Source organism: Camelus ferus, chromosome 3 (genome assembly GCF_009834535.1).
Source record: "Camelus ferus isolate YT-003-E chromosome 3, BCGSAC_Cfer_1.0, whole genome shotgun sequence".
Lineage (NCBI taxonomy): Eukaryota > Metazoa > Chordata > Mammalia > Artiodactyla > Camelidae > Camelus > Camelus ferus.
In genome coordinates, this window is record NC_045698.1 from 9,900,804 (window position 1) to 9,927,745 (window position 26,942).

Sequence of the window (26,942 nt, forward strand, 5' to 3'; positions counted from 1 at the left end):
CACAGGGGATTATATTCAGTATCTTATAATAACCTATAATGGAATATAATCTGAAAAAAAATGAATCACTTTGCTGCATACCAGAAACTAACACAATACTGTAAATTAACTACACTTCAGGAAAAAAGAAATCCTAAACAAAAAAAGAAAAACAATAGTCACATTAACAATACTAATGATGACTAACACTCACTCAGTGCCAGGCCCGGTGCTGGGTCCCTCCCTACCTCACTAATAGCCCAGAGGTTCATTCTGTGAAAACGAGTAATATTCAGCTTCAGTTTCTATTTACACCAAAAACGGATTGTAACGTTCAGCCATTTTGTCCAAAATAAGCACTCAAAGCATCCCTGAACAGCACATATACAGTTGGCTGATGCCACAAAGTTCAAGTTGGACTAAGTGAATTACAGAATTGGTCATGGAAGGACCCTTGGAGATGAAGAAACTGAGACCGGAGAAGCCGCAGGGGTGCTAGCTAACACACTTGGTAAATAACAGGCAGAGGGTACCACGAAGAACTCCAGGTGTTCAGGGCCATGTCCTCTCCACCACTTTTCACCAGTATTCATACTCAGTTTCTTTCCTGCTAAAAAGCCATCTTAATTGTCTCTGTAATCACAACAGGTGCCACAGTCCCCTAAAGCAGCCCTCAGAGCCCATGGTGACTTGTACCCACTGACACGTGGTGGTTCATATTCCCTCTTACCCCATCTGGTGCCCACTGGGGTCATGTAAACCTACGCTCCCTGAGGCCGAAGGCAAAGGAAGCAGAGTCCGCTTCAGTCACCTCCTAAACCCCATGTGAAGATACATGTGTAAACCTAAAAATACTGACTTTCAAAGACTTTAATATAAAAAAGCTATAAACCCTAAAGAGGCTGTAAGTCAAAATCCCCTGAGCGCCTGGAAAGAATGAAAATGTTGGGGTGAGGGAGAGAGAGGTTGCAGAATCACAGAATCCTTCCATCACCTGTCTGTGAGGGGAGTTATGACAAGCCTGTCGGTGCAGCCTAAAAATTCGTTCTGGTAGATGAACGGCACATCTGTGATGTGGATCATCATCTTGTCAGCATCTTCGTTAAAATAAAACCTGCACTGCTTCAGCCACTCAAAGTCTGCAGGGCTCTTGATGTGCATGCGACACTGAAATGCAAAAGGCAGGTGTGAAAACTGAGGTGAGAACCACTTATTAGCCACACACACTAGCATTCAGGTAGGTCGTGATGTGAAGCAAGTAGAACTCAAAGACAACACAACTAGTTCGGAGATGCCAACTGCCTCGTCATCCAACTCGCTCATTTACTGATCAGCAAAAAAGATCCTTTCAAAGATGTGGGAAAAGGAAAATTCAAGAGAAACCCATAATTGCCCCCCCCCAATTTAAATAGCATGATCTTTAATAGTAAGATGTTCATTTCTTAAATTTCATCCTCAAATGCCCAATATCACAGTGCTACCCATGAAATACAATCTATGAAAAACATGTTTGGGCTTACAAAGATAGAAATAAACAATCTCATTGGGGGTGGGGGGGAAAGGCATCTCTTATGATTATAACAAAGTGCATTGTTGGGTTTTTTCCAATCCATCCATTATTCTTCCAAGGACTTGTAGCAGGCCAGAATTTCTAACATCTAAATGGCAGGTTATTGTCCAGTAATGCTTTCGTTTGAATTTTTTTAACCAAAATTTTAAGCCACTTTAATCGTTTTTCCTTGACCAATAATAAGAAATCTAAAATTACCCTGAGCCCTTTATTTCTCAAAGAGGCAAACAGTGTGCTTAATTCTTAAGAGAGGAGATTAGCACATAACAGCTTGAATTTGCTGCCTTTATTTCTGTTACATCAGAACCAATTTTTCATAATCTTTTTTTACATAATGGGGTGAGACACAATCCAGAAAATTATTATGAAAATAAGAGCTTCATGCCTCTTATCTAATGTTGTATTTTAGAGTAGAGGACACATTTCATTTCTTTCCACATTTCCTATTTTCTACAGCTACTAAACTCTCTTTCCCATCCCTGTTCTTTCTTTAAAGGCGAAGATCTGCATGACACCTGAATGTCACAAACTATATTAGGAAAGGCCATTTGCAATCAATGACATGAAATGTAGCAAAACTTGTTAAAGATGTGATTTATAAAAAGCCTTAAAGGAAGTGCTAAGTAGCTCTACCAGCAACATTACTTATTATTTCTGTAGCTCGAAACTAACAGTCTTCAAGTTTAATAACCAAAAGGAGCACAAGACAAACGCAACCTTTTCAGGGTGCTCCGTGACATTTCAGCATTAAAAAATGATCACATAAAGAATTTTAAAATGAAGTCTAATGCCTCCATAACACCTTAGCAGAGATCATTGGAATATAACTGAAATCTCGTCTAAAGGAAAATCTGACAATCTCTCATCATGAAGATGATTCTTCGCCTGAATTCGACCTTTTCTTTTGAATTCTTTCCAACTATTTCCAGTGGGTAAACACAGACAGGTTCTAGTATTTGCTTTTCTGTATACGCCACAGCGTTTGTAAAGCATTTACCAGGTCATCAAAGATATCTCTTTGGTGCACATGAATAGTAATCAAAGTCTCGTATTTAACTCGCTCCATGGAACTCAGATCCTTTGTTGTCATGTCTATCAGCGTGTTCAGTAGCACCAGGAAAGACTGATTGGTTTCCTGCATGATTTTTTTATCAAACTTGGCATTTTTGAGGGCCTCTTCTGAATCCCGTGTCCATATCATTTGAATTCCTAATAATCCAACCTTATGGAAATAAAAAAGGATTTCTGAGTGCGTATGGCATATGAAGACATTTAAATAGAAATTACAATATCGTGATCAGTTGTGATTATTATGCAAATGTAAAGCCATCCTTGATTGCATCATCTTGGTACGTTATTTTGAAACCTGTGGAAACTCCATTCATATCGTTTACCTGACAATTAAATATGTACAGCCTCATGATGTGTCTACAATTTTTCTTTTTTCATTTTAAGTCCTATCTCTCCCTAGACAGAGTTTAAGCACTGGCAGGGAAAGAATATGTCTTAAACCTGCTTTCCCCAAACTAACACGGGGTTAACACTTAGCAGATGCCCACAAAATCTCTATTGAGCACATGACTAAGAAATATTTTCTGTACTTTAATGCTGAAATAGATTTCTCATTTTTCTGGTAAAGCATACATTCAGTACGTTTTTAGGATTTATATACTAAAGAGATTCAGTAAGAAAAAATTATTTTAAGTTAAAGGAAATCTATCAAATATCTCTACAGCACAAATACATATATTTGAAACTATACACATATATAATATACCACATCAAATAATTAAAATCTTTAAGCTTATTTATGTTTAACAAATCCTCATGGAAATCTTAATCTTGTTCCAGAGTTAAATTATAGGCAGTTGCGTAGTTTGCAATAGACAATGCCTGTAGTCTATAATGGCTATCCTGTAAAACATACTTCCCAATTTCAATACACTGACCTGAGCAGGGAAGGAAGAAAGAAATTCGATCAGTTGGAAACCTGTTTCCCGAATATTTGCAGCTGCTTGGCGAATCACAAGATGTAATGAGGACTGAGATTCCTCCAATAGAGAATTAAGCCAAACTTCCACATTGCCCTCTGCTATCACGGGTTTATCCAATTCAATCGTCTCACCCTCTCGAGAGGAAATTGACAGAATGCGATCATAGATCTGTGTTGAAAACCCAAATAAAAAAGCTATATTTTTATAAAGAATAAATTCCTCCATTGCCCTCCTGGCAATGTTATCCTTTCCGTAGAAAATTAAGCTACATAATACAAAATAAAAGGCAAAGTATGATACAAAATCAATTCCAAAACATTTTTAAGCTATCCATGAAATCGAAAAGGGAATACTAAATCAATTGCAAATAGTCTATATTTGAGAGAGGATAAACTTGTTTTCTATAAGAAATATTTGATAGACATGTGATGATCAAAAAAATGTCTGAAGTGTCCCCAGATGACTTCTCTAAGAGCCTGTCATTCCCCCCACAAGCTTCTCAGCTGACAGCAGCAAAGGCCTGGTCAATAGATCAATGCGAACATCTTACAAGGTAATTCCAATCTGATACTAAACATTGTGCTCTTTACAGGAGCCCTTGGTTGCGCATCATGTTTTCTAGTTCAAACGCAGCTCCTAGTCTGGTCATTTCACTTTAATTTCCATGGCATAATGAGAACATTTGGAGTATCTGGAGTTCCAAAATACAGTTCAAACAGTGCCCTGCTATTCACCGACCATGCAATATTGGAAGGCACACCACTGAGACTAAATTTCTTGCCTCTAATCAGTCATTAAAAATCATGTCTGCCCTACTTCCTTAGTCCCTATTTCCCTACGCATCTCACAGGCTACTCATGCCAATTGAAACACAGTTGGCCCTCTGTATCCACGGGTTCCGAATCCACAGATTCAACCAACAGCAGATGGACAATATTTGGGAAAAAAAAATTCCAAAAGTTCCAAAAAGCAAAACTTGAATTTGCCACATGCTGGCAACTATTTACACAGCATTTACATTATATTAGGTATTATAAGTAATCTAGAGACCGAGGGTATGTTATACATAAATACTGTAACGTTTTATATAAGGGACTGAAGCATCCGTGGATTTTGGTATCTGCTGGGGTCCCGGAACAAATCCTCCCAACAGATACCAAGGGAAGGCTGTGATGCAAACCATAAAATAAATACAAATGTTTGTTGTTGGTTTTGTTCTTTCATCAGTGGAATGGTGTTCCCTCGGGCTCGGACTTAGTCTGTATTAATGAAATCCTCCTTAGTTGTCCACAGAAGTGATCTACGAAGAAGCTAATGAGCCTTAGGCTTCAAGGACCCTCGCTTACACAAACCCTGAATATAAACCTATATTTATAATTGTATAAGATTTAGAACCCACAAAATCAGGATCTGCCCCTGGTTGTAGAAATCCTACAACAGGAACAAGAACAAAACAAGAACAAGCAAGCTATTTATTTTTAAGAAGTAATTGCTATGGACAGAAGCTAAAAATGAGGAAGTTCAAACTATCTTCAGTGTACAATGAGGTGGGGAGAAGCTTCACTCCAGGACCAGGAAGTCCTGATGCTAAAGCAGAAGGATTTAAGCAAACCATCAGGAAGAACTTCCTGGGTCATTCAGTCTCCTCTTGCAACCCACACATCCAGTAGATCTACAAAAAACATTGATTTTTACCATTCAATCTATCCTGTCTTTCTCTCCACCCACCCTCCTCATCAGGGCTTTCTTGTGTCAGCTCAGCCTTTTCCATGCTGACTTTGCAATCACTTCTGACACTGGTTTCCTTGCCCCATTCTATTCCACCTCCTACACTGAGCCAGAGGATCCTTCTGAAACACAAATCAGGTCACTGCGCTGCTTAAAACCCCCTATGCCTTTTGTCATGTTCATGAGGAAGTATGTGCCTGAGTGTGATGGACTTGGCCTTTTGGAATTTGGTCCATGCCTCCTTTTCCCTTTGCCCATCACCCTGTGTCGCGGTTTAAATGTGTCCTCCAAAAATATATGTTCAAGTCCTCAGCACCAAAACCTGTGGAAATAGAGTGTTTGCAGATGTAATCAAGTTATGATGAGGTCATCCTGGATGAGGGTGGACCCTCATCCAATGACAGGTGTCCTTTGAAGAAGAAGGAAATTGAGACCCAGAGACACAGACACCCAGGGAGAATGCCATGTGAAAACAAAGGCAGGGATGGAAGTGAGGTGTCTATAAGCCAAGGAGCACCAAGGATGGCTGACTACCACCAGGAACAAGGAGAGAGGCACCGAGCAGATTCATCCTTGGAGCCTCCAGTAGGAACCAGCCCTGCCAACACCTTAAGTTCGGACGTCTAGCCTGTAGAACTGTGAGAGAATAGATTTCTGTTGTTTTAATCCACCGAAGCCCTAGGAAAGTAATACACTCCCTCACATACCCACCCTTCCGGCATCCTAGGCTGCCACACCTCCGGACCCTTGCACCTGCCCTTCCTCTGGCCAGACCACGTGTCCTTTCCCCACCTGCCTGGTCACATTCCACTCGCCTTCAGAACATAAGTGCAAACACTGTATTCTCCTGCAGGAAGCCCTCTCTTACACCCTTTACACCCAGGCCAGGGCTCCCTAATGGGCACTCCCATGTTCCTTGTGTGCAACACAAGCACAGCAAGCCAAAAATATCAACATTTTAATTGCTAAATTTCTCTTGAATGTTGTACTGCATAAAAATGACATCAGTATGGGTTATGCCATAGTCGTCCTTGAAACCCTAGGACTGGCATCATGCCTGATGCACAGCAAGGGGCTTTTAATGGCTTCCAATGAACCAGCTCTACCACCGCATGAATTGCACTCTGTAGACTCCACCAGAGCACGAGTTCCCTGAGGATGGTACGTTCTCACTGTTAAGCACAACATCCAGTCCAGGGTATTTGCTCAACAGACGCAAATTGCATTCTAGGATGAATAAATAAATGATACTGAGGTTTGTACGAAGCACTAAAGAGGAACTCGATCTGTTATCCAACAGGAAGGGTCACTTTTGTAGGGAAACTGGGCTGAAGGGGTTAGACAAAATCTTCTGGCAGCTGTGCGAATATAGTCTCCCTCACATGCAATGACCTCTTTTGGGTTCTATACAAGTTCTTCCGTGACTCTAGAAAATTGTTGGGAGTGTTTTAAAAAACGAAAAGAAAACGTTTTCAATGGAGAATGATGAAAAACATGGAAGACCATCATGCCGAAAAACGTCTGAAGCCTGATCAGAACAGTCAAGTCACTGCGGCGATTCTGTTGAGTCAAGGCACTGTCTGATGAGCAATTAGTTTCTTTGCTTTGTTGAATTTCTAAGCAATTAATTTGGCATGTAAAGCCATGAATGCCACATATGACGCATTCCTAATCATATTTAAACTGTTTGTTATTCAAATCTACACGCTGAATGTTAAGAAATGACATAATCCTGAAGGTAAATTGGGCCCCAAAGTTGTTGGTGTTTTTTTCTCAAGTCACTGGCTGATAGTTAATGGACAGAAACGTAATTCTTTGTAAACACTATTGGAGAGCTACTTAATGAAGACAGCTGAGATTCCATGATATGGTCATTGCTGGCCAATAATGAGAATCAGGCAAACCTTTTCGTGAAACTTGACTGGTTTTAATGTTGTCAAACACATTCAGCAGATGGGCTTGTATAGCGTGGGTGTCCGATGCCTGCCCCAGGATCTCCAGAAGGGTAGGGTCTGAGACAAAGAAGAACCGAGGAAAGCAAAGTCGTTTTTTCTCCAAGTATCTAAGTGGGGAGGAAAAGACAGACTTCATAAACACACAAACCAGGCTTTTCTAGGAATAAATTAATCTGGATGACAAAAGGGGGAAAGATTTTGAGACAATCTAATTTTCCTGCACACTCCTCAATGTTTTCGTTTTGTTCTGGGTTTTTTTGTTTTCTTTTGTTCTGTTTTGTTTTGTTTTTGCAACTCATTTGACCAAGTAGCATTCCATATTCTGATGGGGAGACATATTTTCCCCCAGAATTGATAAAATTGCTTCACTTTTCACAAGTGTAATGTATACATTTGACTTAATCTGGAAATTTTTATACTTTTTTTGTAGAGGACAAGAAAAATTACACACAGGGAGGTTTTTTTGGTTTTGTTTTTATTTTGTTGAAAAGCACAGTGCTATATCAGCTAAAGGCTGCATCTCATTCTTGGAATTGTATCTTAAAAGAATCCAATGATCCCATCACTGAAGCAGAAGCGAAATTCCAGCTACAAATGAGCTACATGGAAGGGCCCTGGCACTGCTCTCCACCTCCAGGAGTAACGGAAACCAAGTGAATGAATGTTCCTCTCTCATCGCCCGGCTTTCACTGCACTTTTGTTTCTATATTTGCTTTATTTTATGGTGATTCCTTAAGTCATGGATCTATTTTTCTGTCATTCTCAGATCTATACCTCTGTGTCTTCAGTGTCTAGCCCGTCTTGACGTAATTAATGCAGTTTTAACTACAATTTCTCTTTGAAATCTCTCTTGTATCAAATATCCTTCAACATTTACTTGACTTGATTCAACAACTTTATAAATTAAATCATAATACCAGATCGTCTAATTTTTCTAAAAATTTATGTTGGAAAATCTCTTTGCAATTGTTCTGTTTTTAAGTAGACATTTAAAGGATGCTCCACTGATATTTTATTTAGCTGTGATCATAGTGTTTCATAATGCCTGCTTAGGACAATTTTTTTCAAGGGAAAGTTTCAGAATAGGCTTGTCAGTTAAAGTTTCAAGTATTTTCTACAGAAAACTGTGGCCCTGCCTCCAGCTACTACTGAACCTGCCTTCGTATGCAGTGGGACAGACATCCTTGAAGGATGGTCTTGTTGGCTCTTCAGCTTTCCTGAAAGCATGTCAACTTTGTCACCTCCCCGCAACTGAACGCCGAAGCCTGTGGACTTGTCCTTAACCAGCAGTGCGGACTGTCTTTCCTCTAGACACTTTTCGGGTTAAATCTCCCTCATTTGCACTGCCCCATATTTTCCATCAACTTGAATATGAAAACGATATTAGTCAAGGGTTTTTTGAGGCGGATGCAGTCATTCCGCTCCCCCAGTTCCCTGGATCCGGCCGTTTTACGGGACAGGCTCACCGACTCACTGTGACAAGAAAGCATGTGAGGATTCTTCCCCGTCCTCCCTTTTAAGAGGACGCACAACAGAATTTCCCCCATGGTATCACTTTAAAACAAAAATATACTGTTTTCCTGAGCAACTGGGACCTTTTATTTTCCTGTGAATGTTGTACCTAATCATACACCTCTCACTGCTCTGGTCCCTAGGGAGGAACTTTGGTCTTTGAGCCTGGGGTCTATTCCCAGCTTTGCTCTAAGCCAAATTTACCATCTTCGTTTATTAGCCCTTATTTTCCTTTGACTTTACTTTTCTCAACACTTTATTTTTCAGCAGCCATTTCTAAGGGTTCTTTGGTCAGCCAAGCATAAATAAGTAAACCCTATTATTTTCATGTTATCACACAGGTGTTTCTTCTAGTTTCAGCTTTGTCACTATTTTTTTTTTTTTTTTTTGGTTCAAGTTTAAGCAACTTCTCTATTTCCTTCACAGAGATCTTCCCAAAGTGCCCAGTGTTTTAACCCCCACCCGTGACTATGAGCACAGTCCAGCATAGGCGGCCTCAATTCTTCAGTGCACAGGACAGCTGCCTGTTCACAGGCAGTGTTATGGGTACTATTATAGGTACTGAGGACAGGGGGACATCTGGATGGGGACAGGCCACCCAGAGTCAGCCAAGGCAACATGATCATTTAGTCTGAGTTAAATGCTCATAGTATATGACACTTCATAAGTGTGCATCTCAGTGCAGTTTTTTAAAAATCTTCCTTTTATTTTATTTGTTTATGTAATAGCAGGACTGAGGATTGAACCCAGGACCTCCCACGTGGGAAGCACGCACACTGCTGCTGCGCTACGCTCGCCCCCACAGCAGGGTTTTCATCCCTGACGCTACTCCCACCCAGCACTACAGATAACTGTGATGGCTTATTTTAGGTGTAGGTTTGATGACACCACGACACCCAGTTATGTAGCCACTGTCCTAGATGTTTCTATGAAGATTTTTTTGGATGAGTTTAACATTTAAATCAGTAGACTTTGAGTGAAGCAGATTACCCTACATAATGTGGGTGGGCCTTGCCCAACCAGCAGAGGAAGAGGGAATTCTGCCAGGAGGCGGCCTCAGGGCTTCAGCTGAAGCAGCTTCGACTCTTCCTGGGTCTCTAGGCTGTCAGCCTACCCTGGGATTTGACTTGCCAGCCTCCACAATCACATCTCTCTCCATTTCTCTCCTCGTGTGTGCATGTGTGTGCACACATGTGCGCATGTGTGTGTGTGTGTTGTGTGTGTGTGCGTCCTATTGGTTCTAATTTCTAGAGAACCCTGACCAATACAATAATCACTAGTTCACCCAAAATTTCTCCATAGACACTGACTATTCTAAGGAGATTAACAGAAGGGGAGATATTCAAAAGCATGTGGATTCCAGTTATAAAACAGTTAAGACATGGGGATACAATGTACAGCAGGGTGGCTATGTTAATTATACTGTATTGCACATTTGTATTGCTAACAGAGGTGATCTTAAAAGTTCTCATCACAAGAAAAGAAATGTGTAACTCTGCAGGATGATGAATGTTAACTAGACTTACTGTGGTGATCACTTTGCAATATATACAAATATAAAATTACTACGTTTTACATCTGAAACTAATATTATGTGTCAATTATACCTCAATTTAAAAAAATAAAAAGGAAATAAAAGTATGTGTAGGTAACTGGTTTTTATAACATTACTATTTAACATATTTCTACTTCATGATTTTATCTTGATTAGCGAAAGAGGGAGAAAATTCATTATCATTCTTGGAATTCATCCATATATGTAAGTGCACGTGTGTGTGTGTGTTGATGGATATCAGCTCAGGCTCTCATTTTTGTATAATCTTGACTTCTTGTGTACACTACACACTATTCATATTGTTCTTGGTTGAATAGTAATGGAATAGTTTGGTTCTTCAGATGTTTATCAGAAAGATCGGCATATTAATTTTAAAAACAAGGACTGTATGAGAATATTCACAAGATGTTGTCCCAGTGATGGAAGAAGCCATAAGTCCTATAATTCCAGCATCAGGGAAAATCCAGTAACTTGGAGAGACTATAAGTCTCCAAACTATCAGCTTTATCTATGCCACAACATTCGACATGAATTAAGTCTTAGAAAAAGAAAACCAGTTTGGTTAATCCTGTCTAGTCTCTCTGATCCCTTTCATCTCTAGGCAACTAAGAGCCTTCACAGAGCCAGCGAACTCACCCAGTTAGGGATTTCTGGCAGATCTCCAACTGGTCCAGCAAGTGCGGTAACAGCTGCCCCATGGTCTCATCGCCAATGCAACACTGAACCACGTTGGGCGTCTCATGCGCTCGAGTCATGATCTTCACCCAAGATTTATCTATATTGGAAAAGCGCTTGGCTTCCTGTAAGAACAAGAGCAAAGCACACTTCGACACGTTGGTGATCTCAAGGACAGAGCATCTCACAAACCTCCCACTGAGGCCAGGCTTCTGACCAGTCTGGATACCCAGCTACACATGCCTGAAATGTCACATGTGTTCTAGTCCAGCTCTCCTCTGGCCTTTTGTACCATAGCACCCCCTTTTCTTAAGCAAGACTCTTTAGCTCAAACTTGATACCCCATTTTGTTAACTAAAAACAGTTAAGACTAATAATACAAGACAAGCCCATTTGGGAGGAAAGGACCCTCCCAGTTGTTTCCAGCAGTTAACGGCCAAATGCAGTGAATCTTGTGTTTTTCAAGTTTTCTGCATAGAACATTGAATTGTTTGTGTATTTAGAAAACAAACATTTGAAAATAAGGTACAAAATTAATTACAGGATGACCTTAATATTCTGAAATTTTTAAAAATTGATTTTGTATGAAAAATGGAAAATGCACAGATTATGTTGAAAGAGTAGGAATAAAGTTTATTTTCTTCCTTAAGAAAGAAGGTGATGTGCATTTTACCAACAAGCACATACCATCAAACATGAGAGCAAGAAACTTCACCCAGCTCCCTCAACAGTGTATGTGAAAGTTTCCATTATTAAGTCCAACTTGAGATGCTTCCTCGCCCATCAAAAAGAAAAACAGGCCAAAATATAAAAGCAAAAATAAATACTTAAAATTTGAATGTCTGGATACAATTCACTGGTAGCTAAAAAAATAAATCAGCTAACAGATCTGTCCCTTATAATTAAATTTAAAACTAACCTAAAAGAAAACTAGGAAACGTAAACGAAGCGAACACTCAACATAACTGTGTTTCTAAAACTCAAATATATTGCTAAAACGTTACAATTTTGCAAACAATTTAAGGTAATTGGATAAGAATTGTTGAGATTTGGCAAAAAAAAAAAAAATTTTTTTTAATCTCAAAATACACTAGTACCTAGTGAGATGATTACAGTTTGATGAGAAAAAACACACTCAACATCTTGAGAAGAAGCCCTTTTTGTTTGGGAGTTCTGCCCCGCAGATTTCCACCCCTCAACTTTACAGTACAGATATAATTGAGTACATTGTATAGCGTGAGTTATTTTAAACTGTCAGTGGTAGAAGAACAAATTATCCTACCATTGTCAAGATAACTAGTCTGTAATTCCACCCTGTTCCAAATTCCACCTTCAAATTATCTGAAGAAGCGTATCAACTATGCAGGCATTCATTCTTTGTTGTTGTTTTTTTTAACCCCCCCATTTCCTATAAAACTTCCCGGTTTGAGAGCATTCTTACTGTCATTTGCACGCCCCTTCTTTTCCACAATTACTCTCTCTCTCTCTCTCTGAAGAGAAATTCAACAACAAAAACAAAAAGATTGGGGAGAGGGTAGCTGAAATAAAGGTTAAAATATAACTGCATTTTTTAAGGAATTATGAGTTGTTAGCTAATTCTTTAAGTTCAAAATCTAATGAAATCATAAAAAAAAAATTCTAAAACCTTGGGAAGCTGCTTGGCAATGTCTCCTCCCACAAAGACGGCTTCTAAGTAAATCCACAAGTTTTGCACCATCATCCAGTTCTCGATGATGTCTGTTGAGTTGGAAAGGTGATGCACCCACTTTTGAATCTGGGCTTTGAATGGCGTATTGTACCTAAAATGAGAAATATGTTCAGAATTTGATTTTTGGGGTGTTTTGTTTTTATTGGTGTTTTCCAACTAAAGAGGTTTGTTTTTTTTTTAATCCTAATTTTGACCTATTTCTTTACAACTATGCTTATGCCACTGGCTTTTAAAATGATGCTACCAAGTGATTAATTCATCACCACATACTGGATATTGTACCAACTTTTTCCCTTTTGACCCAGAGCACAGGGAGGCGGGAGACGTATCATCTAAGGAGTTCAGGGATCACCCTGGACTCCACCCAGCTGCTGGAATAGGATCACTCTGGTCATCGTTGCTGCGGCCACGAGTAAAACATTTTCTCTGCTGAGCTTCTGTGCTTATTCCGGACAGCCTCCGGTTTCTCATGTGATATGGAGCAATTACAGAGCTGTTGGCAGGGGCCCAATAACTAATTCAATTTTCAAATATGATACTATCTGGACTCTCCCTGCAGCTTCCCCTCTTCTGGGCCTCTTTCCAACTTCCCATCCGCTCCTGTCCACCCACGTCTATGTGTATAAGCATGTGTGAGGGTTTCTGCGTGTACACACGTTTACCCTGATGGCCACTTTTCTGCCTCTCTCCCAGTTAATCTATCTTCCCTTTTTCTTCTTGAGGCAGAAACTGACAATGGTCCCCTAATGTCTTTTTCTCCTCCTTTAGAGAGAGCACCCCATTTCTACCTTGATTCACAGCTGCCTGGTTAAAATACTGAATTTCACAACCTCCTTTGCAGCGATGTGCAGTTGCAGGGTTAATTTCCACATCAATTGTCCTCAGGCTTAGCTGCACATTCTAACTATCTGATAAATATTAAAAACTACCAAGGCCTGTCTAGATCCCACCCCCAGGAACTGATTCAGTCAGTCTGGGATGGGGCCCGGGCGTTGAGATTTTTTTTAGATTCCCTAGGGGTTTCTATTGTGTAGCCAAGGCTGAAAACCACTCTTCCAGATGAGAAGTGAGCGGCACCATTGGATGTAAGGGGTAGAAGGAAGGAGAAGGGCTACACCTGGACAAGACAGAAGAGTGAGCCAGACAGAGCGTGGGTCCCCAGGGACGTGGTGGAGTCCACACTCCGACCTGAACCATCGATCTCGGGACTTCTTTAACTTGAGAAAGACATCAACTTCAGTTTTGCTGAAGCAATGTTGAATGTGGTGCTTCTGCTACCTGCAGACGACCTTAATCCTAAACAATGATACTGCCTTCCATTGTTTTCTTCTTCTCTTTCTTCTCCCTTTATTAATCTCTCCAGGCCAACATAATATGGACTTGAAGTCATCACAAATACTAGTCGTATTAATGAGTAAAATTTTAATTTCCATATTCTTAATTGTTAACCAGGTTCTTTTAATAATCTACACATCTTTCTGGGGTTTTTTGTTTATGCTTTTCACAAGAATATAGGTCCATTGCAACAGAGATCTTTGTTTTATTCACTCTTCTATCCACAGCGCCTAGAAGACCACCTGGCGCATAGTAGGTGTTCCATAAATTTGTGTTGAATACGTGTTCCTCATACAACTCTGTGGATCCGATGCCATTGGCAAGGAAAGTTTCCCCATCCCTAACACAGGTGATGTTTACTTAATTTATACATGTACTTTTTCTGCCTCCATAGGATATGTTATCTTCCACCTGTCCTTAATTCTGACTGGGTGTGAAGAACAACCAAATTTATTAAAACTCACCAAATCCTAAGTAGTTCAGACTCACGGTTAGCAGTGGTCTAATTCTCTAAGATCTAATTTTATAGTCTATATTACTCATTTCAAACACTTAGGTGTATCAAGTAAAGTAGACGAATTTTTATCAAAACAGTCTTAGGTGGTTATTACTTCCTATGTTAAAATGATTGATACACAAATTCACAGAGGATAGAGTGACATTTTAAAGATAGGATAGTACAAAAATTCATATCTCAATGATATCCACGTTTTACACCATTACCATTTACTCGAGAAAATCCTGGTGAACAAAAAATTATTTCAGAAAAAGCAAAAGGAAGCATTGAACCAAGGAAATCTAAGTTTATGAGTCTCTGGCTCGCATGTCCAAAGCATGACGGCTCTGCTGTTACTGTCAAATGGAAACGTTAGGCTGGCATTAGTCTGTGCTGTTTTACTTCTGTTTATGAATGAAATTCATTTTCTATCTTAATCTGTCATCACATTAAAGTATGTACCCAACTGAGAGTGTCTAGTCCACAGATGTTGGCAAAAAGGTTTTCCAAGTGGCATAATTATTCTAAAATTCAGAATAATTTTCCCCCTGGAATCTAGAGCCTGTTGAGCTGTCAGCTGTGCAGTGAGGCTTGTCAGAAGTGAAGTTGAAATGTTCCGTGAGATGCAAGTCATTAATTACATGTTGCATTATTTCGTCCAACTGATGGTCCCAGACACATCCCACAAGTAGAGGATAATTAAATAGAAACAGTTTTATCCGTGCTGTGCCAAAGGCTAAAATTAAAACAAGTACTTTTAATGCTGAATAAATTGTACAAGGGGCATTGTTGCAATTTTTGATCAATTTCCCTTGAAGTGTTTGTTAGTATGGTTCTCAAATCTCAGGGAAAAGATGGATGGTTTCCCTACCTGTTGCTCAGTAGGGAGCCCAGTAACATCAAGCTGTCCTCCATGCTGGCGATGATTTCCGACGTACTGTCTCCTCGCAAGAGGAGCTCTCCACGGGTTTTAAAGCTGCCAAACGTGAATGTTTTGTGGTCCCATTCATTAATCACTTGCTTCAGCTTTTGCTCAATGTCTCTCTCTTTCACCGCACTGATACAGATGTCCTATTAAAATTTCATCATTTTATCACATGAAAGGCACACATGCTTCTTGAATAGTCTTGATCAGCAGAGGTCCTATCTTTTGCTTTATATGTCTCTAAATACACTTAATTTCTTGACCTAAACTGCAATATAATAAATGGCGTCTATGTAGATATAGATTTACCCTAATTTGTAAAATTTCCCACCAAACTAGTCCAGAAAGAAAGATGACAGAAAAGATAGCACAACAGTGAAATATTATTTGGCCGTGAAAAAAAAGAAAGAAATCCTGCTACTTGTGACAGCTTGGATGGACCTTAAGTACATTGGGTGAAGTAAGTCAGACAAAGACAAATACTATATGACAGCCCTTGAATGTGGAATCTTAAAAAAAAAAAAAAAAAAACCTTGAAAAAAACAGAAAGTGGAATGGTAGTTATCAGGGGCTGGGGGTGGGGCAATGGGAGAGATGTTATACCCATTCGCAACTAATAGATAAATAAGTTCTAGAGTTCTAATCTATGCTACAGTGATTATAGATTGAAAACTATATTATAAATGTTAAATTTGCTAACAGACTGGATCTCAATTGTTCCCACCACTAAAAGAAATGATAAGTGAGATAGAGTTGCTAGCCAATGCTACAATGGTGATTATGTTGCCATATAAATGTATCAAATAATATGCTGCAGATCTTAAAGTTACATAATGTTAAATATAAATTATATCTCTATAAAAATTAAGATTAAAAAAGATATGCAATAGTCTTTTAAATTTTGAAGCTTTAATCAAAGACAAAATTTAACGTGTCTCTGATTTAACTCTAAAGTCAAATCAATGCAGTATGAGAGGAGGGAATTAACAGAACCTGACTTCTTCCCAGCTCTCTGATCACTTTCTCTGTCTTCTCTGCAGCCTTATCTTCTCCTGGACCATTGGTCAAACCCTTCCTTGCCCTCTTCTTGTCTCGCTCTGCACTGCCTCTCTGAATAGATCCACATTCATCTGCCTACTGGGCTTCTCTGCTTGGATGCATCAAGGGAACCCCAGACACAGTCTGTGAAATATCAAACTCATGCCCTAAATCAAGCTCATAGTCTTTGCACCTTGTCATTCCACCTGATTCCCTTCCAATATTCCCTGTCTCAGTGACAAGCACCATCATTCCACCTAGATCTCTCAGCAACAAAGCTGGAGTTCATCCTTAGCTCCCCCCCATTTCTCTACCATGTTCTCTCCATCGTCAAAGTCTACCCAGTTTTCCTCCTGTCTCATCAATCTTTTCTCCCCTCTCCAGCTTCGCTTCCTGCCACCTCATCTGACCATCATTATCTCTTGCCTGGGATATTTGTATAACCTCCCAATTGGTCTTCCCAGCATTGCCCCATGGCCTCCTCCAGTCCTTCCTCCTCACAGCGACCTGAGTGATCATCACAAAATGCAAATACCATGTCATCCCCTGCTCAAAATGCATCTCCCAGATGGCCTCCTACTGCTCCAAAGACTGAAATCAATGGCATGTTCTAGCCCCACTCCATCTCCCCATCCTTAGCTGTCTCCTTTCTCCCCGCTCTCCATGCCTCAGCCACCCTGGCCTTCTGGTGCCCCAAACACACCTCAGGACCCTTCACACATGTTGTTCCATCTGCCTGACATTGTCTTCTTTGTACTTTCCAAGCCCCTCATCACCTCTCCACACAAGCACACCATCTTCACCCAGCAGTCATGCACACACACCCCAGCCTCCCTAACCTTCATTGCTCTCCCCTGACTCCTAGACAGGTCCAGCCCCATTATCAGAGGCCCTCATGGAGCAGCATACTTCCACTTCAGTGGTCAGTGGCATTTACCGCAGCTTGTAACTCTACCTTTATTTGTATAATTATTTAATTATACAAGTTAATGATCTATGAATGCAGGAATGCATTCTTATATCCCCAGCACTTAACACAGAACCTGTCTCCTAAACATTGTTGAAGGAATTAATAGCTAAATGTCAGGAAAGGAGTTTTAGTTGTCCTAGCATGATTGACTGCTCCAACAGTCCATAATGTAGGAATACTATCAAATACATCCCACGGAACCTTCTAATTTCCCACCACATTGTACCCTCCATCAGTGTACCTCTATTTCCTCTTTGTATTTCAGAAGCGGTGCCTCCACAATATTTCTTAACTTAAAAGTTTCATTCCCCACATCTAAACTGTGCCCAGTGAGAGCAGCTATCCTTTTCCAGTGCCTCTCCATCATGGCCTTACTGGCCATGTGCTCCAGCAATGGGCAGCACTCGCTGAAGTCATCAATGGTCTTCTTCAAATCCAAAAAAGCCTGCCAGTCCTTCAAGGCCCGGGGTAGCTTCCTACATCTGCAAAGAAAAGCCAATATGCAGGGAACTATGTTCAATACCTTGCAATAACCTTTAATAGAAAAGAATATGAAAATGAATATACGTATGTTTATGCATGACTAGGACATTGTGCTGCACCAGAAATTGACACATTGTAACTAACTGTACTTCAATAAAAAAAAAAAAAGAAGAAAAGCCAATACGAAAGATTATTTGACTATAAGCCCGGATGTCTGCAGTCCAAGACTGACTGTTTGCACATCTATCAAAAATAGTCGCTTTGAATACCTGTCACTTTTGTAAATCTCATGACTCAGAGAATAGTTGTTTGTAATATACTTTTGCATTATAGAACATTACTCCTTCCAATCAGGAATGATTTTTTTTTCAATTCCCTCATAAAAATTAACTACATAAAAGGCATTATTTGAAAGCATAGGGGTACTTCCCAATTCAACTCAATTCTACAAACACATATTGAGACCCTACTAAGCACAGAGCACAGCACAGTGTACTAGGCTGTCAACTGAAAAACACAACACATGACCCTCCATTTTCTTTGGGTTCAACACTTAAAAGATGTAGAAAAATCACAGGGTTCTTGCTTTTATTCCGGGAAATCATCTAACATAAACTTCAAATGTTTGGTAACTGTAATATAAATAGAGATCAGCTCCCTCTAAGCTGCAGAAAAGCCCATGACAAGATTCATCCAGGTTTAAAGGATGTGCTTGTCTCACCAGGCACACACAGGGGTAATTAATAAATAGTGTTTGACAAGGGTGATGTCAACGGACAAGAGCAATGCAGCACGTTGTGCTTTTGAAACATCCGAGTGAAAAAAGAACTTGACAGCCTATCAAAGAGGAAAGCATTTGAGGTTCAAGAGCTCTGGGCATACTAAACACTTAATTTCTCACCTGTTCTGGAACTCTAAAAGTTCACTGTTGATTTTTTCAATATTCACTTCTGACCAAAGGATATCGTGATAGCTATCTACAGTTTCTATGACGCTGTTGTACAGAGTGTATATTTTCTGTAGAAGATTTAGTTGCTTCTTGATTTCGAGAAGCTGGGGATACTGCGTAACTGGCAAGCCAAAAAGCTCCTCTCCCCCAGTATAGGTGAGGTATTTCCGATAGATATTATCAAACTGATTCTAATAAAAATACAAGTGAAAACTCATCAGAAATGATTCACACATGAATAAACATACAAATGAAAAAAAAAAAGATTGGCAAATGATGCATGATCTCTGAGCACATGTAAGTAAGAACACTAAATGAGTATATTTAATTACATAGAAACCAATTCTAATTATAACCATACCAAATCATATTTTTTAATGTAACTACATGCTATATTCCACAATGGGCTTCTCTATATTAAGGGGAAAAATGTATGTGTTTAAAATACATTAAGGTTTTGATTGTATGGAAGGTCAGAAAAACTAAAAAGGTCACCTGGAACATGATAAGCCTATCACTGGCTTCCTGGGGTTTCAAGCCGCTTGCCATTGGCCCATTCTGAAACAACACGTTAAAATAAACAGAAAATAAATGAAGTGTTTGCATACAAATTTCATGAGCTCAAAGTATTTGGATATCAAACTTAGTTCTCATGTACTAAGTACATGATAGGAAACTTAGTTTTTTATTTATAAAAAAGGACTCAGGAAAGTGATTCATTTGAAAATATTTTCAAGGCCAAAAAAAGCCAAGTTAATGCCACAACTTCCATATGTCAAGAAATTTTGAAAATTAAACATGTTAGGTGACACAGGCAAAGAAGGGTCAATAACTATTCTGTAGGAAGCACACACAATGTCTGGTTTTGACCTAAAACACTAATGCCAGATACCTCACAGAGTTCACCACTCTAATCTTTTTGTAAAGTGCCCTGTAATATTAACATTCCAATCAGGTTTTCCTACAATAGACCATCTTAGATATCTGGATTTCTGTGCTTCTTTATCCGTGAAGTTGGTGCATGAATCCAGTCTCCTAACTTCATTCACTTTGTGGTTTGTGTGCTACTAGTTAATATACACAAATTTTACCCTACAGGCTACATATTTCCTTTCTGTAAAACATTATAATTGGCTGGAAATGGTGTCCTTACACAACATATTCCGTGTAGAAGATTCTGCACTGAAACTTATTTATGTATGATTAAATTATGGACTCCATCTGGCTTGTCCACTTTTGCATTTTCAGCACCAAGGGCAGTTCTAAGTATTTTCTGAACTAATGGGTGCTCTGGGAAGGACGATCACTACAACCCTATGCGAACAGTATTTGTCCACACAAATCTAGAAAGATTCAACTTCAGTAAGAGACCAATGATACAACATAAACAGCACTTCTAAATTTTCATTTTACTGTTAAGTCACTCTGGATGAAATGTAAGGGGGAAAAGGATTGTGAAAGGGAACTATCTTTGCTCTCATGAAAATAAAACTTCCATTCCTAGCAGATTTCATTAAATTTGACATATAATCTTTAAACCACAACTACATTTTGCATGCTATATTCACTCTTCCCCCAAATTACAAACAGAGAAAGCTCAAGTCGTACCAAATCATAGTCCAGATAGAACTGGTGACAGTCTTGGAGGAAGACCTGCACGGTACTAACAAGTTCTTTCCTGAAACTGGGCTGCAGTGAGACTAATTCATTCTGAACTTCACTGGCACGTGCCAGAAGCTTCTCCCAAGTGTAACGCAGAGTATCGACTTTGTCCATCTCTTCCTTTGCTATCAGAAGCCCACATTTGTTAAGTAGGGCATAGGACTCCTATCAAAAAAAAAAAAAAAAAAAGGAAAATTTAATTTCTGCCAGTCAGATGCATATTAAAGCATTAGAATGGAAAAGCTCAGCATGACAAGGAAACTGCCCAGACACTTATAGTTACTCTACTTGCAAACTTGGAAAAGCTTAAGTGAGTAACTGAGTCACTAAGCTTCAGTGTCCTCATCTGTAAAATGGGAAAATTTGCTGACTGTGTCACAGGATTTTCTTGAATATTGAAAAATATCACTTTAAATGCATTTTGAAAACTGTAAATCAGTATCCAAACAAAAAGCCTTTTTACTTAGGCTCCTAAAATGTATTTGAAGACTGCAAAATTAAATCAAGTCAATTAAAAACATCCAACAATTTAACCGCTAACTTTAGAATAAGAAAATAAACCAGAGTTTCAACTCCATTCCATTTCACTTTGTTGGTAAAAGATTCCCATAGTAAGACATAAGAGGGCATACTTGAATCAGAGCCTGGGCCAAGTCATTGCCCTCAGGATGCAAAATCCTGGCCTAGTCTCTTGCCTAGAAGATGAAAATGAGGTAAAGTTTGGTTTTCATGAGAAAGGATTTTTCCTAAGAATCTCTGGTCTCTTCTCCCACCATTGCTCTTCCCCATAGACACTGAATGAATACGTGATTATTAAAGTAATGTGCAACATTAATCAAATGGTATAATGTCTTTGACCCTCAGTTTCCTTGTGTGTAAGTTGTAGCAAGGATTAAACGAGTTAAGATAGGTAAATCCATGAATGGACACTGTCAGTGCCCCATCCAGGTCTGTTTACCAGCTGGTATTTACATCCCCAACTGTTGGGTGTGCTGGCTTAGGGATCAAGCTGCCTTCTTCCCCTTGAAAACTGTCCTCAGCCAATAGGGGCCTCCTCATGGGGAGATTACAGTCAGTGACCAACTGATAAGGGGAAATAAAGGACAGTCCCCCTTGCCAAGGTGGCATCAACTGTGTGGTGTAAGTCATGCTCCAGAAACCCCTATGGGATTAGGTGGAAGTTAGTCTACAGCTAAGATCACACCCTCCCTTCGCTTCCTCCCACCCCTGACCTCGTCCTTCCTGTTGTGCTCACTCCATTGCTCCCATGTCATCAATAAATCACTCGTACAGAAATCCTTATCTTAGGCTCAGCCCTTAGGGGCCTTAGATGCCATGGAAAGGACTAGAACTGACCCATATGAGGCACCCTATAAAGTTAGATATTATCATTACTAAAATTGTTCTTCTTAGGTTTAGCATCTATTTGTAACTCCAGTCCAGACCTAGTCAATATTTCAGCTAATAGTACCCAACATATGTAGACATTTCTATAGAGCAAACTGTTATCACTTACCTCGATAGGTCCCACTTGAAAGTCAATGGGGATCTGCTGCTCCCTAATTTCCTTCAGTGCTGCCATAGCAATTCGAATATCATCAAGGTCTTTAATTGGCCGACTCAGTTTCTTATTGAATTCTTCAACAAGTGTAAAAATGTTTTCCATCTCACTTCTGTATTTTTTGTTACAGTGACGGCCAATGACAAACATCCAGGCCTTCGTCTCAGCAGTCAAGGTGAACTTCAAGTCGGCTGTAAAACCCAAATGCCCACAGTTCAGTTTGAAAAACTTGAACCGGTATGAGGAGACACAGTGCCACTGTTCACCAATAGTAAATACTTTGCAGGCTGATAGCCCTCTAACACCTGAAAGCTCAAACTGGAAAAAAAGTTAGTTTTTCCTAAATATTATATATTCATTCACTTTATCAAGCTTGTTTTGCCACAGTTCAGAACACATTTCAAAGTGCCAAAAAATATTTTAAACGTACATTATCAAAACTTTTGGGGATAAGCCTCAAATGTTTGTTATTGTTATTTCTTAAAGAAAGTTTTTTTTTTAAAGGGTACATTTTAACTCTAAATATAGACTCATCCCTCCTCTGAATTAGCACTTATTTCAAGGTTTAGCAGCAAAGTGTTCAAAATAGTCCAGAATAAATAATTATGTGGAAGGGACTTAAAAACAAATCTACAAATTGGTCTTAAATCTTGAGCCTCATAAAAGGAAAGTCAATCTTGAAGAGAGTTAGAACTCTCTGGAATACTAACCTAGGTAGAGAGACAGAACAACACTGCTGGATTTTTATGTCTGGAAGAAGATGAACCAACCTGTGCACAGAGCAAGGGCGCCCACACACATGTACTCGGGCTCCGCATTAATTTCCTGCTCTAGTTTTCGGAAGTAGAGAATCTGGGATTCAAATTCAGAAAGCAAGGGGTTTTTCATAATAAATGTCATAACTGTTTCTTCTTTCTCCTTTTGCCAAATGTGATTGTAGCGTTTGAAGCAATCCATGGATGTAATAACTTCCTAGAATACAAATAAGAGATTTGTGTAGAGAATCAGAAATGACACCATGACATATGTGAATATGTCAACTCCTGGTGGTTCCCAGGGATTTATTAAAATGTCTCATTTAGTGACCTGTGTGACTAGTTGAAAATGCCACAGAACTGGAACTAGATACAATCGTGTAAACAGTAACCCAGGATTATTAACAAATGAAACTGCTACCGGCCCTAGCCAAAAAGAGAGGGGGACAGGTTCTAGAGGGGGAAAAGAGAGAGAGAGAATCCATGAAATCTCCTGTGGACAGGGCCCTGTGAACTGGAGCTGGACCTCAGGTCAAAAAACTGCAGTTCACGATCATGCCACAGAGAGGGTGGTGCTGAGAGGAGAAAATGCTCTGAGGTCAGTCTCTTCCCTCGCTCAGAGCTCCTCTAAGAGTCTCATTGGTTGAATCTACTGGAAGCCTCAATGGAAACCTATTGACTTGCTCCCTAAATTCAGAGGGTGGAGATTAGATCTAGAGGGGCAAACAGAATATATTCAACATCAAACCCCATTGAAAGATTGCATGGAATTACATAAAATGTGTATATCTTGGCTAAGGACTGGCATCCATACAATATTAAATCAGTCCATCCAGAAACATTGTATATATTTCTGAATCTTCCCATTCCTATTTTTTTAATTATTCGTTCTGTTTTAGAGAAATCTTCACAAAGACCCCACAAATTTCTGATTATGTATGTTCCTAGATATTTTTCTGTGATGTTGCTACTGTAAAAAGGATCTTTTCCCACTATTCTTATAACTTTATGGATAGCATATAAGTTTTCTTAAAACACTGGTTTTTAGCAAACATCCTATTTGCTACAAAGTGTGCTCCCGTAGGATGAACTGGTTCTCTCACAACTGGCAAATAGGGAATGATGTTAATCTGATGGGAAGGTCACATTATCAAAAGCTTACTTGTCCCAGCACTTTGTTCTGTACCCACTAAAGCAGCAAGTCCTACAGGGGCACAATTCTTTTTGCCACTTCTTTCTTTCGGGTCAATTTGGTCACCAATTTGTTTTGAAAATGTTTTCTGAACAATTAGACTTGATCTTTGTATATTTTATCTGTAACTCAGCATTTTCAACTCTTTCTTACACTACCTTCTACTAAGTTTCTTTCACCTTTTGATAGTAAAGTTCAATACTGATTATAACGTCATTAATAGGTTAATATTTTACTCTGATTGGTGTTGTTTTTATTATCTGGTTACAAAATTTCCAAAGTTTGGCATGTCTGTCTCACAGCCTTTTTTCTCATAATCCATGTTATATTAAGTGCGCAACTTTGCAAAACAGGCTTTTCAGGAATATATTTATTGCATTACAGCAGAAATGCCTACAGTCATCTTTGAACTGACTTTTAACTTTCACTGGGCCATATTTTTTTTCAGGTTAGCACCCATGGATTATTTGGTACATAATCATATCATCTAAAAATAATTAAAATTTGTCTTCTCATTTCTAATGTTTATACTTCATGGTAATCAACTTTTCTCTTGGCTTATGTTATCATTTCAGAATTACTTCTGCATGAGAAAAATATCTTTAAACTGAAGTAGAGTTAAAAAAAAATACCATTTAAAAAAAAATAGAGCATCACCAACAGCACTTCTAAATGGTCGAATTACTTAAAGCAAATTTCACCAACCTGTACTAAGGCAAGGAGTAACTTTACTCCAACGCCCCACATGCAGCTAAAAGGTCCCTCAGAACCTCAGAATTGAGATGTCTCACTCATTAAAATGCAGAAAACTAAGCCTGTCACCACTTGTCCCAGCCACAACTGATCCCCTGCCTTGGGCTGAGAGCTTGACAAGCACACTCAGAATGCACTGCCACAGCCTGTAGACATATTCACAAATGTATGATGGTTTGGAGAATGAATTACAGATTGTCAAAGATTCCTGAATATGGGTATAAATTCCCCAATCCTGAGCTCTTTCAACACCCAGTAGTTTATAATTTTAAGAACATACCCTAACTAAATAAGTTTTAGACTTTCATTTGTTTTATCTAAAAGTGTCTGTCTTTATTAAATTGGAACTTATGAAAGCATAGGTAACCTCATGCCTAAAGGAAAAATTACATGAACTACATATGTAGGGCTGCTCTACTTAAGTTATTTGAATTGCCAAGGTTATTTTGAGTGTTTGGTCCAGCCCATCGTTTCAAGTCAGGCAGTGTTATAAGTCGATGACCAACCTATGAAATGTGCTGAACTGTAGGTCAGATTTACATTCTTTTTTTTAAATTGAAGTATTATTGATTTACAAAGTATTGTTGATTTACAATGTGTTAGTTTCTGGTGTACAACAAACTGAATATATACATATATATATATTATTTTTCAGATTCTTTTCTATTATGGTCTATTACAAGATACTGAATATAGTTCTCTATGCTATACAGTAGGACTTTGTTGTTTATTTTAGATATAGTAGTTCATATCTTCTTATCCCAAACTCCTCATTTATCCCTTCCCCCTTTCTTCTTTGGTAACCATAAGTTTGTTTTCTATATCTGTGAGTCTATTTTTGTTACATAAATAAGCTCATTTGTGTCACATTTTAGATTCCACAATATAAGTGATATCATGTGATATTTGTCTTTTTCTTTCTGACTCATTTCACTTAGTATGATAATCTCTAGGTCCATCCATGTTGCTGCAAATGGCATTAATTCATTCTTTTTATGGCTGAGTAGTATTCCATAGTGTGTGTGTGTGTGTGTGTCAATGGATATTTAGATGGCTTCCATGTCTTGGTTATTGCAAATAGTGCTATTATGAACATTGGGGTACATGTATCTTTTCAAATAACAGTTTTCTCCAGATATATGCCCAAGAGTAGGATTGCTGGATCATATGGTAACTCTATTTTTAATTTTTTAAGCAACCTCCATACTGTTTTCCATGGTGGTTGCATCAATTTACATTCCACAAACAATGTAGGAGGGTTCCGTTTTCTCCACACCTTCTCCAACATGTATTATTTGTAGATTTTTTAATGGTGGCCATTCTGACAGGTGTGAGGTGATACATCACTGTAGTTTTGATTTGCATTTCTCTAATAATTAGCAAAGTTGAGCATCTTCTCATGTGCCTGCTGGCCATCTATATGTCTTCTTTGGAGAAATGTCTATGTAGGTCTTCTGCCCATCTTTTGATTGGGTTTTTGTTTTTTGTTATTGAGTTGTATGAGCTGTGGTCAGGTTTACATTCTGATCCAATCAGCTATGGCCAGAGGAATGGGGCTGGGATCAGAGGATATTCTGTGGATTGAGGAAGAATCATTCAGAAGGGTTTATGGCTGTGGTGGCCATGTCCAGCACTATGGCCAAGTATGCATATATTCTTCCAGAAATAGTTTGGCCATCCTATCAGTGTGAAAAAGGTCCTTCAAGTTATTCTAAGTGCCAACCCTTTCTATTATTTTAAGGAAGACATAAGATCCATACATCTCCTCCATATGATATAAAGGCAAATGGAACAAAAATGACACAGATTTGTTGCCAGTAGTATATTGATTTCAACTACTGTCCTACTCTTAGGTTTTCATAATAGTGGCTGCTTTATATTCAGAGTAAAGAATGGACTTTATTATTGATTTATTTTATTGTATTTTCTGATTACTGAGACACTTGAAAACATATTTGAATGTTTATTATCATCAGAGACTACTCTACTTACCTTTATCATTTAGAACAGAGTTTGATAAACTAAGCACTAGACAGACATCTATTAAATTGAATTATGTGAACACTTATCCTAGGGCAAAATTAAATGCAGGACCTTCAATACATTAAGAAAGGAAAATTGAAAATGCATAAATGCAAAAGCTTCCA

The 26,942-nt window shown here is 38.9% G+C and overlaps 1 protein-coding gene across 1 annotated transcript in view; it reads right to left on the reverse strand.

Annotated features, from left to right (window-relative positions):
- The window catches only part of DNAH5 (dynein axonemal heavy chain 5), a 237,484-nt gene that overhangs the window by 114,752 nt on the left and 95,790 nt on the right, over window positions 1–26,942 (reverse strand). The window contains 14 exon segments of the mRNA XM_032470113.1: window positions 974–1,146; window positions 2,547–2,771; window positions 3,499–3,711; window positions 7,176–7,193; window positions 7,195–7,333; window positions 10,930–11,093; window positions 12,614–12,767; window positions 15,379–15,578; window positions 17,682–17,922; window positions 18,825–19,063; window positions 19,368–19,430; window positions 20,481–20,699; window positions 22,051–22,286; window positions 22,866–23,067. Of these exon segments, the coding sequence (XP_032326004.1) occupies window positions 974–1,146; window positions 2,547–2,771; window positions 3,499–3,711; window positions 7,176–7,193; window positions 7,195–7,333; window positions 10,930–11,093; window positions 12,614–12,767; window positions 15,379–15,578; window positions 17,682–17,922; window positions 18,825–19,063; window positions 19,368–19,430; window positions 20,481–20,699; window positions 22,051–22,286; window positions 22,866–23,067 (2,486 nt within the window).